This window comes from Vitis riparia, chromosome 17, assembly GCF_004353265.1.
Source record: "Vitis riparia cultivar Riparia Gloire de Montpellier isolate 1030 chromosome 17, EGFV_Vit.rip_1.0, whole genome shotgun sequence".
Classification (NCBI taxonomy): Eukaryota; Viridiplantae; Streptophyta; class Magnoliopsida; order Vitales; family Vitaceae; genus Vitis; species Vitis riparia.
In genome coordinates this window covers 19,999,843-20,015,149 of record NC_048447.1, presented here as the reverse complement: position 1 = coordinate 20,015,149, position 15,307 = coordinate 19,999,843, and the positions used below count along the sequence as shown (strand labels likewise).

At 33.6% G+C, this 15,307-nt stretch overlaps 2 protein-coding genes and 1 pseudogene across 2 annotated transcripts; 2 read left to right on the top strand and 1 right to left on the bottom strand.

Annotated features, from left to right (window-relative positions):
- Window positions 1–4,103: 4,103 nt before the first annotated feature.
- LOC117904258 (HVA22-like protein e) lies at window positions 4,104–5,583 on the bottom strand. Its single transcript, XM_034816779.1, has 5 exons — window positions 5,368–5,583; window positions 5,241–5,267; window positions 5,010–5,132; window positions 4,662–4,869; window positions 4,104–4,330 (listed from the first exon to the last, which is right to left on the bottom strand). The coding sequence occupies exons 1-5, from the start codon at window positions 5,412–5,414 to the stop codon at window positions 4,310–4,312; spliced, it is 426 nt and encodes a 141-aa protein (XP_034672670.1). The 5' UTR covers window positions 5,415–5,583; the 3' UTR covers window positions 4,104–4,309.
- Window positions 5,584–7,343: 1,760 nt separating this feature from the next.
- LOC117904960 (palmitoyl-acyl carrier protein thioesterase, chloroplastic-like) lies at window positions 7,344–9,632 on the top strand. The gene is made up of 6 exons (XM_034817792.1): window positions 7,344–7,822; window positions 7,910–8,043; window positions 8,346–8,459; window positions 8,661–8,841; window positions 9,007–9,075; window positions 9,201–9,632. The coding sequence occupies exons 1-6, from the start codon at window positions 7,433–7,435 to the stop codon at window positions 9,435–9,437; spliced, it is 1,125 nt and encodes a 374-aa protein (XP_034673683.1). The 5' UTR covers window positions 7,344–7,432; the 3' UTR covers window positions 9,438–9,632.
- Window positions 9,633–12,964: 3,332 nt separating this feature from the next.
- On the top strand, window positions 12,965–14,835 carry LOC117904215 (annotated as a pseudogene).
- The last annotated feature ends 472 nt before the right edge of the window (window positions 14,836–15,307 follow it).

Below are 15,307 nucleotides of genomic sequence, written 5' to 3'. Positions count from 1 at the left end.
TCAAATTTTATCAAATATATTGTATCATTGAATAGATATTGTTTACTTTAAATTCACAATTCATAACCATCACAATTTTAAAATATACTTACACATGGACTATCTTATGGGTTTATAGATACGATACTTTATAGACTTTTAATAGAAAATTTTGCACTTATAACTTCAAAATACGTTTTATATATTAAGTTAGTCGATCATTAAAACCCAACACTTGGAATAAGATGTCAAATATAAGATTTCCAAGTAAGATGTCATGTGTCCATGGTAATATTTATAGCTAAAACAGTAAAAAATAATCCCCAAGATTAATCAAGCACATACAATAAGTATATCTTATGATTAAGATCATTAGGGTGACTGAATGATACAAGGGATGTTTACTTCATTTGATTGGCTAACTGCTGATACAAGAATCTTTTTAGGAAAGAGCAGCATGAACCTTTAATGGTGTTTGTGCAGCATGGCTTATTTTTCTGCATATCTTGAAGCTTACACTTCTTATTCCACTTAGAAAGCATTTGTATTTCCCCCCTCCCCCTCCCTTTCTTTTTTTCTCTCTGAGGTGTTCACACTGGAAGTGGGGTTTTGTCAAAAAGAATTACTTAGCTTTTTCCCCACATAATGCAACCAGTAGAAGGCACATGGTCGGTGGAAGCAAAAGGAGAAGGTGGTTAAAAGAGATCCACAATAGTTCAGAGTAGTGGGCTTCTTGTCATATTCTCAGATTAGACTCCTCTCAATACAAGGCAAGAGTGAAGAAAACTAATTACACAATTAAGAATTAATTAAGGTTATACACATACAATTTTTGAATTTAATTAGTGAGATTGTATATGATGGGTCTTTGATTGAGAAAAAATAATAAGATAAACTGATTAAAATCATTTCAATGTCAACAAGTTTAAGTGAATTTTTTTTTTCCAATTGTATAAATGAAAAATATTTCTTTTATTTTTAGTACCTAATGTTTTGTTTGGATCGAATTGATGATAGAAAAGACAAATAACAAGGTTCATCTTCAAAGAAAATAATAACAATAGTAAATGTAAAATGATGTCATACCCAATTATGATCTTCCAAATTGGCTTAAAAAATATTCATCCAACATTTTTCAATGCCCAAAAAAGTCTCACTGAAAATGACTCCAAATTTGGTAGTTATATTTTTTTTTGGGGGGTCCTCCAAAAGCTTTGTTAGGTAGTGAAATGACCAAGTGTCTTGCATGTAATGGGGTGATTAGTCTTAAAAATGGATTAATAGTGAGCTAATCAAGCATTATTGGTATTGCTTTAACAGATATTTGGGAATGGTTGGCCATCCTCCTAAGTCCAAGCACACCTTCATCCTTTACTCCCCTAAAAGAACCATGTATTATTGAGATTTTCACTTGTACCTAAAAGACTAAAAGCAATAGGGCATGGCATATATGTCCTTTGGCTAAAGGAAGATTTTCTCATTCCCTTCATAAGAGATCCTTCACAATGAGAAAAAGGAAGATAATCAGTGAGAACATGGGCACATATACCTTGAAAATATCCCATTTCACCTCAATCTATGCTTTTTATATTTATATATATTGATATATTGATCATGTTTTGAATAAGTATGACCATCCATATTTTTTTGTATTTTTATTTAATTAATCTTTATTTTAACAAATATGTTGTGAAATGCATTTCTTAAGCATAAAATTTAATCGCAAGAATGATTAAATTTATGTTTGGTTTTAAAAAAATTTGAGGAAAAATATGAGGAAAAGAAAATAGAGAAGAAAAATGGAAAGAAAGAAAATACAAAAAAATAAAATAAAAATATATTCAAAATTAATAAATTATTTTTATATTTTTTTCTAATTTATTTAACATATTATCCTTTGTTATATAAAAATTAAATAATTTTAAAATATATAAATTTTTAACGAATTTCTAACAAAACCATTTACTTTTGCTTCTTTTATTTTATTGATAAACCCAAAAATTAAATAAATAAGAATATTGAAAAATATGAGATCCACCATTGGGTTAATATTTGGAAACCAAAAGCAACTCCTGTTTACATATTCTTAGAAATTGCTTTTCATCTTTTTATATTTTAAAACACTCTTTTACTTATATGTTCTCATATTTAAGTGCTTTTTTTTTTTCCTTTTTTTTATAATCAATTTCATAATTATTAACAAGTGGCTATTTCATTATTAACAAGTGGGCACTAGGCAGAAATGGAGTATGAAAGTTGCATTATTAAACTGAAATGTGTTGGCCTTCGGGAGTGTATGAAATTTCATCCAAAAGAAAGGGCCATCAAGTACCATGTGATATCTTAGTTTAATAAGCTCAAGATTTAAGTGCTTTTTTGCCTACCAAACTATGCATGTAGTGGAAGTGCTTTAAGTTCATGCCCTCAGTCATTTGTGATTGGAAGAAATGGATGCAAGCATAATACAAGTGCTTATGGCCTTTTGGAACCACTACCAATTAGTACCATTCACATCCCTGCTATATGTTGTATTATAGAAGTTGAGCGTGAAGCTTTTCAAGAATGGATTTGGTTGGATAATTCAACATGGCATAAAAGATTTTAAATTATTATTATTAATGTTATTAGCAGATTAATTAATTAATCAATTAATATTATTATCTAAATTATGAATGTCTGATTGATTATAAATGGGTTTGAGGTTGTCATTTACAAACATTTTTTTTAGGAAAATAATTATACCAGTTGATTACATTGCTTCTCTTGTATATGAATGATAATGAAAATTTTTGTGGATTGTTCGGTTTTTGGAAGAACTTTTAAAATTATTTACAAAGTATAAGAAACAATGCACAAATAATAATCTATCCTGAATATAAAACATTAATATAAGTTAGCAAAATAAAATAAAATTTTGTCATATATTTTATTCTTTACCTTCTTCGTATTCTTATTACATTTTTCATATATACCATAGTCATATCCTTTATACCTTAATCACATTTTTTGTTACTTTAATATTTTAATTATATTTTTTTTATACCTAAGTTATATATTTTATTATTTGATTAGATTCTTTGAACTCCGATTCTCCTTTTGAGTGTTTTGATGATATTCTTCGTATCCTTATTACATTTTTTATATATGATAGTCATATCCTTTATTTAATTACATTTTTTTTATATTTTAATATTTTAATTATACTTTTCATATCCCAATCATATATATTACTCTTCAATCATACATCTTTTGTACTTTTAACAACTTTTTTCATGTCTCGTCATAATATTTTATATTTTGTTACTTTTTAATATTTTTGTTTTTTATTATTAATCACATTCTATCGCTATTTTTTATACTTTAATTTATTGAATTGTTTAATTTGGATCAGTCTTATTGTATTAAGTAAAGGATATTGGAAGTCATGTTTCCCACCCGATCTCATCGCATGGACCGTTTATATATTTTTAATCCTTTTATAATTTAAAATTTTGTTTTAAGAAAAACAAAAACATGAACGCAATCGAAAAAGGAAGGAGAGTTTTCACCGTTATAAATGAAAATCAAATTGTGGACAAGCAAGCGTTTATTTTCTCACCTAAATCTAGATGGTAATTCTGATGAAAGCTACATGCTTCTTTCATCGAGCTTTTTGGCCTTGACATCTCAACACGCAATAGCAAACCATTATTCGTATACTGATCGATAAAAGCAAAGAAGAGTCCGACAAAAATAAAGCCAGTTTGAAAGAGTTGGTGAGCTATAATGCTCTTGGAACTTCCCCTCCACTAGAAACTTAAATGAACCTTAAAGTTTCCAACCAAATTGATTAATGCTTATTAGATTTTCAAATATTTATTTGCTTTGACTTGAAAATCTAACTTTCAGTTTGCTTATTTTAATTTATTTTTTTATAAATATAAAAATGGATAATTACCAATATCATTAAAAATAAAAATAATAATTAAAAAAGGAAAAAGAAAGCCATAACCCACAAGTTCCGTTTGCCTTTCATCTTCTTGAAAAGCTCTCCCAAATCCGGCTTAAAAAAAGCAAACAAATATCCTTTCAATGCAACAAAAAAGAAAGGAAGAAAGTTTGAAAAACTCATTCCACAAGCTTGCTTCGCATGAAAGTAAAGTGAAATTGATTTAGAAATATATGATTAAGAGGGTTAGGTGGGCTTCTAACCAGAAGAAGAAACCCACTGTTACAAAGTGATTCAAATTTCAACCACACATCCACTGGGCTTGGAATTTGGAAAAGTTACAGTCTTTGTACATGGGAGGGAGACAAGATCTACGCAAACCCATAATTGTCTTTTGCCTTTTCAATAAGCTTCATGCTGTCCCTGCACATCAACACAATCCCTAATCTCCATTAAAACTGGTCCCAAATCTCAATCATACATAGTTGTTGCCCCAGTTTAGAGTATGATATGCATGAATCAAAATAAAATAAAAAAAGCTTAAACTTTTTTTAAAAAATTGGTTCTTCAACTTGATAAGATCTTAATTTAGTTGAAGTAATCTCTAATATTCAAATTCTGTCTGTTTCTCGACATACCAAAAACTAGTAGTTAAATAACCTACTTCTTCCTTATTTATTTATTTATTTTTGAACAAAAAGGGAAAAGAATGGAAGTGAATCCTCAAAAGGTGTGATGAGATAAAGAGAGTGACCTTCTTAAGACCAACGAGCTGCACAAACTTGTTATCGCCCCTGCCATGATGATGGCTGGTGGAGGCCCTGTCTTCTGCTCGTCCTGCTCGTCCATGTTTCCAGATTTGCTCTCTCACGAACTTCTCATATATGAAGGCTGCTCCTCTGAACTGCGGGAGGACCAGCCATGCCACAAACACCAGCTTCACATCATACCATATGGGTATCCTACAATCACAAAGAAGAAGAAGAAGAAGAAGAAAAGAAAAAATATTTTAAAACCACAGAAGGAAGAGGCTACAAATAGTTGTTGATGGAATTTAGCTCTCTCTCTCTCTCTCTCTATATATATATATATATATAAATACCATTTTAAAATGGGTTGGAGAAGCATCTCCATGAGGGTGAGAAATGAGTATAAGATCCAGTAGGCCAGCCACTGCTCATCATCCACTTTTGTTGTGCTCTCTATTGCCATTACTGATGCATATCTACAACAACAACCACCACCATATTTTCACTCAATATACAAATAAATAAATAAATAAAATATGACAAAAAAAAATTATAAAAATTGCCCATATATATGAGTTCCTTACAAGGGGTACAGCAACATTGTCACAGGCCTGCATATATCATTGAAAAAATGAAAAATATATCAAATTAAGAGGAAAAAAAAAACCCATATTGCAAATGAGAATCAAATTAATATTATATTGAGATTACCCAGCTAGTGAGTGAAGATGAGTGGCCAAAGTCCAGAGACGGCCCATTCTTCAAGAAAGAAAAAAAAGAAGAGAGAGAATTTTGAAGATGAGTGAATGAGAAAAGAAGGGTTTGGGATGTTTACGAAGAGGGTTGATGGCGAAGGGTTGTCTTTAGTCTTTATAGAAAATCATGAGAAGGCAGGTGGCGAGGAAGGATGGGGGGAGCTTGCAGGATCTGATTCTGCCTTGGACGTGTCGAACTAGGTTTAGCACCGTCCAGACAAATGGGCCGACACGGTTCATTACTTTATAATATATGATTTTTATTTAATTAATTATTAGTGTATATACCACAAGCCACGTGTTCAGCTACCGTGGGCGGTGACAAGTGTCGCTTGATGCTATGATCTAAAGAAAAATCACGATGAGACCTGTCCTGTAAAAAGCACACGTAGAGGAAAAATGATTAGAAAATTTTAGGGTGTCCCGAGATGTAATCTCCACCGTTGAAATTGTATCCTAAAATTTAGGATTAAATATATTGAGGCATATCAGATTTGGTGGAAATATATTCAATCGATTTCAAACTTCGTCATTAATACCCTTATAAATTTATTCTATTTATAAAATTTTAGGTTAAAAATTATTTTAAATGGGAATATTTAAAAATTCTCCAAAAACCAAATATATTCTCCAAAAAATAAAATTTATACATAAAATACATTTATGGGGTATTAATCTATAAAATTTGAAACGAATGGTAGCTTAGTGTATTCACACTAAACCTTTCGTCAATAGGTCTTAATTCATTTGTTAATTCGACTGTGTTGCTGTACATTAAGAGCCCAAATGGCCCAAGTCTGCCCAGTCCAATTTTGGGCCAAAATCAGGATCACCCTTTTTTGCAGGGCTGGCCCATCACTAAGTTTTTGGGCCAAACCAGTCAACTGTTATTCTCGGACAAGGTTTGAAAGTAAGATTAGTTATTTTTTTACATCATGAACGGATTGTTATTGTTGCCTTTACTAATTTAAGCTATATTATATCAGGCTAGAGTTTTAACACTTTGTATATGAACTCAATGGTAGGAGAAATAAATACGATAAAACTCAAACTCGTGACGATGATCTTCTATAAACAAGACTCTCATATCGTATCGTATCATGTTAAATTATCAATTTAATCTAAAATTCTAGACTAGCATACTATGAGGACGGATGTGGGTGTAGGATCTTTTTGGTGTCATTGAGTTTTTTTGCTTCTAATTGATTTTTTTCCCCCCTTTTATTATGTAGTATTTAAATTTATCGAAAATTGTTTTTTAGTCCTTGTATGTTAAAATTTGAGATATGAAGGATACGACACTTAGATATGCACTGACATGGATACCTATAATTAAATTCATGTAAATGAACTATTCTAGAAAACGAAAGAAAACTTTACACTACTCTAGAAAAGGAAAGAGAGAATAAGGACTAGAGTGGGTAGTCCAATTTTGGCCCCATGGAAACTATATCCACAAAGTCAACACTCCAAAGCTCCAATCTCCCCTAATTTATGGTAGAATCTTAGAAAGGTGAAAAAAAAAAACTTGGTGGTTGCCCAATTAATTTTTCAACACAAGAAATGGACCAAATTTGGGAGGGCATGATCTTACACAACCCTTTACCGAGAAGGAAAGACCTGAACCACTCCATATGATCTGCACCCCTTTTGTGTAGCACAACACAATTTTAAATTGAAGAGAAAATATTGGTCCATGATCACAACCAATATTCACTGATCTATAATTAAAAATCTCCATTAAGGGCATGCGAATCCCTCCCTTAACGTGCAAGTTAACTTTTCAAACCTCTCCATTTCCAAGTGGTTGAGCTGCAAATCCACCTCTCAAAATATTTGGCTTTGAGGGAAAATTCTCTCTTTTTTCTTCTTATCTTTATGTTTGAATTTGCTTAAGCTAGCCCCTTTCTCTTCTTTCTAACAAGTGGGTATACCTACTTTCCTGTAAAACATTTGCTAGAACCTACACCACCATCTTTCTTAAACCTTGAATTTTGTCTACAACGACTGATAGCTTTGACATGGCATCAATGGCAGCAATCAGCAAAATGGGCTTACACTTTTCAGAGGAATTACGTAAAAAAAAGCTGAATAAGAATGTGAGCTTGGCCAGGAAATTGTTGAAGGTGGAGTACTACTGCTCTCCGATGATCAGGAAGGAGAACCTGTTGAGAAGAAAACTATCTGTGGTAGCAAATAGTACTGGTTACCGGGCGGCGCCGACCGACATGGTCAATGGAAAAAAGTTGAATGGGATTCATGTGGGGAAGATGATCAGCAGTACGGATGCATGCATGCTGGGAAAGTTTGTGGAGGAAAGGTTTGTTTACAGACAGACCTTTGTGATAAGGTCTTATGAGATTGGTCCAGACAAAACGGCCACCATGGAAACCCTCATGAATCTTCTCCAGGTTTGTGGTCAACCCTGGATTAGATCATTTTTTAAATGAAAATTCACTTAAATTCAACATGCATAGAAATGTTTTTTTGTCCTTCAGGAGACAGCTCTGAATCATGTTTCCAGCTCTGGGTTAGCCGGGAATGGCTTCGGAGCAACCAGGGAGATGAGCCTCAGGAAACTGATTTGGGTGGTGACCCGCATACACATTCAAGTAGAGAAGTACAGTTCCTGGTATGTTTCTCTCATATTCCCTTCTGCATTTGTAATTGACTTAGATTCTGTTTGGTTCAAGAGAAAATATAAGAGAAAAGAAAATGAAAATAGACTTAAAGTTCATAGTTTCTTCTATATATTACTATAAACTCTTTTTATTTATACTAAATAATTTGAAAATATATAAGTTTTTAAATAATTTTAGTTATATCTAACTTTCTTTCACATATTTTTCATAATATAACTAAATATGATAAAATCATTTTTATAGCTAATGTACCTTTGGTATTATAAACTAACGGGAAAATGAGATATGGTAGGGGAGATGTTGTGGAGATCGATACTTGGGTTGATGCAGCCGGAAAGAATGGAATGCGTCGAGACTGGATAATTAGAGACTGTAACACTCAAAAGATCATAACAAGAGCTACAAGGTGAAGGCTATCTCCATTTTAAACTATCAATCAATTCTAATTAAGGGTTTGTTTGAGAATAATTCTTGAAAGTAGTTTTCTAACTGAAAATCATTTTTTTGAGAATCTGTTCTAAAGGGAGGTTGTGTTTTATAGCAAATTTGAGATGTCTTGTGGAATTTGTTGTAAAGTATTTTGCAAAATAATATCATATCCTTGCAGCACATGGGTGATTATGAACAGAGAAACAAGAAGGCTGTGTAAGATCCCTGAGCAAGTTAGGGAAGAGGTACAACCATTCTATCTGAATAGACTTGCCATAGCTGCTGCAGCCCAGAACCACAATGAAAAAATTGACAAGCTCACTGATGAAACTGCTGGCAGAATCCGATCCGGCTTAGCTGTGAGTCTCAAATTTGAGTTCATCAACACACTTGATGATGGTGATGATGATGATGAACGTCTCTTCCCCTTTTATAAGTTGCATGCTTTCTTTTCATACTATCAATTTTATGAGGAAATTATTCAGCTTTGATTCACTAAGTAGTCTTCTCTCTATGCACCCCAGCCAAGATGGAGCGACATGGATGCCAACCTCCATGTCAACAATGTCAAATACATTGGATGGATCTTGGAGGTACCTCTCAAAACCCTAAACATAATCGAACCGAGACTACAGCTAATTAGAGCTCTGATACTATGTTAAACTAATAACATCTGAGACAAGTATTCACTCCAAAAATTTTGCGAATTTATTTGTAGAGTGTCCCGGTAGATGTGTTGGAGCATTACAATCTCACGAGTATGACGCTTGAGTATCGACGGGAGTGTCGACAATCGGATCTGCTGGAGTCCTTGACAAGCATGAAAGCAAAGGTGAGTGAAGAGTCGAGCAACAAGTCAAGAGATTTGTTGAGCACACACCTGCTTCGCATGGATGATGATAAGGCAGAAATAATCCGAGCAAGATCAGAGTGGCAGTCCAAACAACAACACTAGAAGTGATATGATCTCATATCACATCTATATATCAGTTCATCTCCATGTTTTGTCTTTCATTTTGTATTAATTCATTATTTCTTTCGATATTTTGGCCTTTGCGAGTTGGGGTTCTTATGCAGTGCACATTTTGGATGGGCGTTCTCTTCATTCATTTATGAGCTCTACGTCTTGGTTTTGGTTGTTTATCGTTAATGTTTTTTTATAGATGTGTCAAGTGGTACAACAATGCGACTCTTAAGTCGAGTATATGGATAACCAAATGATGGTTTTTAGAACATACCCATCAGCCTAATATCAAATTTCATAAAAGATTTGATTTTCTTATAGTTTTTTTAAAAACAGTTTTTGAAAAGTGTTCAAATTTGAAATGTTTTTAACTTATTTTTAATATTTTTAAATATATTTTTATATCTCCTGTTGATGATTCTACCGCAATTGTCAATTTCATCAATTGTAATCTTTCCAAACATGTTGTTATTCGTACTTGCATAATATCCACAGTTACATTTTTATGGGGGATTCCTCTCCATGTGTCCCTTCTCCAATCTGATACTCTGCTCGTCTGAGACAAGTATGAAACTCATTCAGATCGTTTCGCCTAGGACAAGATAAGATTCGTCTGGTACTAGAAGTGAGGGGATTCCTTTCCCCCACAGGGCCAAACAACATCAGGAGTCCGGATTCTCAAATGGGAAGGACTATCTAGTAACATCTTGAAGACCTCTGGTATGCGTGATCATTCACCCTTAACACTTGAGCAATTGACGAGAATTCATTTCACTCACAAGTCTACGTCAATTAATTGCTACCCACAATCATAGACGTTGATAAATTGAAGGGACAAACAAATATATGGTCCATGATTGTGGCACGTCAGCATATGACACATGTTAGCCAACCTTAACTATGATGACCTCTGGTATGTGTGATCATTCACCCTTAACACTTGAGCAATTGACGAGAATTCATTTCACTCACAAGTCTACGTCAATTAATTGCTACCCACAATCATAGACGTTGATAAATTGAAGGGACAAACAAATATATGGTCCATGATTGTGGCACGTCAGCATATGACACCTGTTAGCCAACCTTAACTATGATGATTGTCCTATAGCCCTCAGGACGAACATCATTATAAAAGAAGGTTAGGGTGTTTGGTCAATACTATAGTGATGGTGTTATCAGCTCTATATAAACCCTCCAAAAAGCATGAACCAGATACGGGTACACATATGCTCATTCTCTCCCATAAGGTAGTTAAAACTACTCTTATTTGCCCTAAACTTCGGAGGGACGTGTTTGGACATTCTCTCCCATAAGGTAGTTAAAACTACTCTTATTTGCCCTAAACTTCGGAGGGACGTGTTTGGACCATCCGTTTCGACATCTTTTTGTGTAAGAAAGAAAATCGTGTGACTTTAATGTAGCTAAAATGATTCTTCAAGAGTAGGGGACAAGTCCACCTAACTTCAGCAAACCTGGACCTCACTCCAGTTGGCTTAGCGACAACTGTTTCATGGCTAGTTTTCTGTCTATTACTTTCTTTGCATTTATGGGCAAAGTTTAGCTGTTACAGGCATAGCCGTGGGTAAGGGACTGTTTGGCCCATATTTGTATAAATAATAGGGTGGGTCAGTAGGCAAGACAATCTACCAATTAGTGTTGCCATGTGACCCCCACCTCCCTGTCTCACCCTTTTCCTCAAAAGTATCGACGCTGTGACATCAGAGTGCGAATTGTCAATTTCAAAAATGTAGTAGGTAATTGAGACTTTAATTTAAATTTTATAAAAATAAAATATTTTTAAAACTTTAAAATACATTTAATAATAATTTTATGAAATATTTTTTAATTTTTATTATTTAAAAGTTTTTATTTTTTAAAACCATTACCAAATACATTTTTATACGAGGAAAAGGGATTAGTTTCAACATGGTTTAAGTGTTTTTTTTTTTTTTTTTTTTCCATAAAAGGCTATTTTTCCCCAAATCTCGGGGCTTGGCGGAGTGTACTGAAAGTAGGTATATGAGTGAATATGGAAATGCGAGCTACCCTGAGGGCCATGGGCCCATCACTCAATGGGTTCCATTATGGCCCCTTAAAAAATGGCTGTCAGACGAATTTAGCAGTGTACCCCCCCGGTAAAATTTATGGCCAGTGAAAAAGCCATTTTTTACTGGGCCCACCGTAATAACATGGTGAAAACGGCCCCTGATGAGGTGTACGGATCACGATGATGCCACGTGTATAAATTTACGTTCCATTATTTTGTACACGTATTTGCTCTCTTTTTGTGTATAATGGAATCCGTATCTATAAAAAAAAAATGATCACCACGTTATATCACACGTATAATTTAATGTATCTTGATATATTTTTTATATTTTAATTTCATTTATTTATATTTTTATTAAATAATTTATATTTTATTAAGATTAATTTCAATCACTTTTTTAATATTATAACTAAATACACCTTGTTCTTATTACTTTAAAATATATTTAATTAAAAATTAATCCTAATTATTAAGAATTCTTTTCATTCAATAACCTATATTTTATTATAAATATTTAATTACTAATCTCAAGAACTCAGGATGCTCTAATATTTTCTTTATATATAAGCTTGATCTTATTATTTTTTATTTCAATCTTATTTATTTATATTATATAATTCATATATAATAATAATAAGGTGGGATACGATGCCTTTGGGAAGTGAGATTTAGGGTATGTATAAGAATAGTTTTTTATTATTTAGAATAAAAGATATAGAAAATATGTTTAACAATAAAAAAATTTATTTTATTTTCTGTTATTAAGAAAAGAAAATAGAGTATTTTCATATAACATCTTTTAATTATTTTTTATTATTTCACTTATTTTATAAGAATTATTTTAAAAAATAATTATATAAATATATAAAACGATTAAAAACAAAATATTAGATATAAAAATTATTTTTAAAATATATTTAAAAATATTAAAAATATGTTAAAAATATTTTAGGTTTTCAAACACATTTTTTATTTACAAAAGTTAAAGAATAATTTTTAAAAATTATTTTTCAAAACTATTCTAAAAAAATAGTTACCGAATCAAAACAAGTCCTTCCCTTTTTGCTTGATTCCAATGATTAATTGAAATGACCAAAATACCCGCTATCGACCTTTATTCAAATGCTCAAAGTTTTTTTTTTTTCATTTATTTTAAAAAAATGAGAGATTACCTAACTATAAAGTGACGTATAACTTTTAAGAGAAAGAGAGATAAGATCAAGGAAAAGGGAAATATTAGAATAAAATAATGAAATAATAAAATCTTTTGACTTGTGAAAAATTCTCTCTTTTTTCTTCTTTTCTTTATGTTTGAATTTGCTTAACTATGCTAGCCCCTTCCTCGTCTTTCTAACAAGTGGGTATACCTACTTTCCTGTACAACATTTGCTAGAACCTCCACCACCATCTTATTTATAACCCTTAAATTTTGTGTGCAACGTATGATAGCTTTGTCATGGCATCAATGGCAGCGACAAGCAAAATGGGCTTACAATATTCAGAGAATTTATGTGAAACAAAGTTGAAGAAGAATGTGGGCCTGGCGAAGAAAGTGTTGAAGGTGGAGTACTACTGCTCTCCGATGATCAGGAAGGAGAACATGTTGAGAAGAAACCTGTCTGTGGTAGCAAATAGTAGTGGTGACATGATCAATGTAAAAATGTTGCATGGGATTCATGTGGGGGATGATCCATATGTGGGGAAGAAGATCAGCAGTACGGATGCATGCATGTTGGGCAAGTTTGTGGAGGGAAGGTTGTTAGCTGAACACGTTCACCACGTCGTCCAGCACTTCATGATGTGGTACAATACTTTGACCACGTTCTCCACCATCCCTTTTCCGCTGCGGTTAAAGAGCACGTTACAGCAACTGCTCATGCATGGTGGCAAGAGCAATGTGGTATGATGGAAGCCATGATTACCTGACCGTGACTAAATCAACTTAATAAGTAGCAAAGTATTCTTAACTTTTGGTCATAGTTTTTGTATGGCCTTCACAAAAAAAGAAATCATATGATCATGATCACTTAAGAAACCGTGACCAATACTTTTAGCTACGCCTCGTACTATGATGCTTGGTCACGGTTTCATAAGATCGTGATAATAGGTTTTGGTCACGGATATATAAGATTTGGTGACGATTGGGAAACTGTCACCAAAAATCCTATTTCTTGTAGTGGAAAAATGGTCCCAAATTCGTCTTCTACATTTTTTTATCTTCAGAAAAAACACCATCTAAAAAAAAGGAGATCAGAGTTTGGAAATCTAGGTTTTTTGAAACCGATTACAATGGCCGAAGTTAAGTAGACTGTTCTTAGTCTTTTCAGTTTTGATTCATGTTGCAGATCCATTGAAATCAAATATAGCATGTAAACATATTACAAAGGTTTGTTTACAGACCGACCTTCGTGATAAGGTCTTGTGAGATTGATAGAGGCAAAATGGCCCATGGAAACCCTCATGAATCTTCTCCAGGTTTGTGGTCAACTCTGGATTAGATCATTTTTCAAACGAAAATTTACTTATTCAACATTCATAGAAATGTTTTTGTCCTTCAGGAAACAGCTCTGAATTATGTTTCCAGCTCTGGGTTGGCCGGGAATGGCTTCGGAACAACCCGGGAGATGAGCCTTAGGAAACTGATTCGGGTGGTGACCCGCATACACATTCAAGTAGAGAAGTACAGTTCCTGGTATGATTCTCTCATATTCCCTTCTACACTTGTAACTGACTTCTGAAAGAATGGAGTGTGATGGGGGAGATGTTGTGGAGATCGATACTTGGCTTGATGCAGCAGGAAAGAATGGAGTTCGCCGGGATTGGATAATTAGAGATTGTAATACTCAAAAGATCATAACAAGAGCTACAGGGTGAGCCTTTTGAAAATTTATATTTTCGAAACTCTCTCTCCTATGCTTTGAACTTACCTCGAATATCACGTCCATGCAGCACATGGGTGACTATGAACAGCGAAACAAGAAGGCTGTGTAAGATCCCTGAGCAAGTTAGGGAAGAGATACAACCATTCTACCTGAATAGACTTGCCATAGCTGCAGCCCAGAACCACAATGAAAAAATTGAAAAGCTCACTGATGAAACTGCATGCTGGAAGAATCCGATCCGGCTTAGCTGTGAGTCTCAAATTTGAGTTCATCGACACACTTGATGATGATGAATGTCTCCTCCCCTTTTATAGGTTGCATGCTTTCTTTTCATACTATCAATTTTATGAGGAAGTTATTCAGCTTTGATTCATTAAGTAGTCTTCTCTCTCTCTATGCACCCCAGCCAAGATGGAGCGACATGGATGCCAACCTCCACGCCAACAATGTCTGATCTGCTGGAGTCCTTGGCAAGCATGAAAGCGAAGGTGAGTGAAGAGTCGAGCAACAATTCAAGATACCTGGTGAGCACACACCTGCTTCGCATGGATGATATATTTTGTCTTTCATTTTGTATAATGTGGCATATCCTTTTTTTAATTGAACAACATATGCAGTTTTCTTATAAATATTCTATCATTGCCCATTAAAAACACTACCCTCAATTTGGGCTTTGGCACTAATGGGCCAAATTGGCTTTGAGGTGAGCCACTACCCTCAACCCCAATTTGGCCCATTAGTGCCAAAGCCCAAATTCACTCAAGATTCAGAAGAGGTGAACCACTACCCTACACAGAGCAGGCCAAATTGTCTCATAATTTATAGCCTTATGCCCACAAATCCTAGTGCACAATGGGTTGAACTTGAGGCTCAGAGCAAGCCATGTGGCAGCCTCTATCCCACCAGATCCTCCATCACTGCCCCTT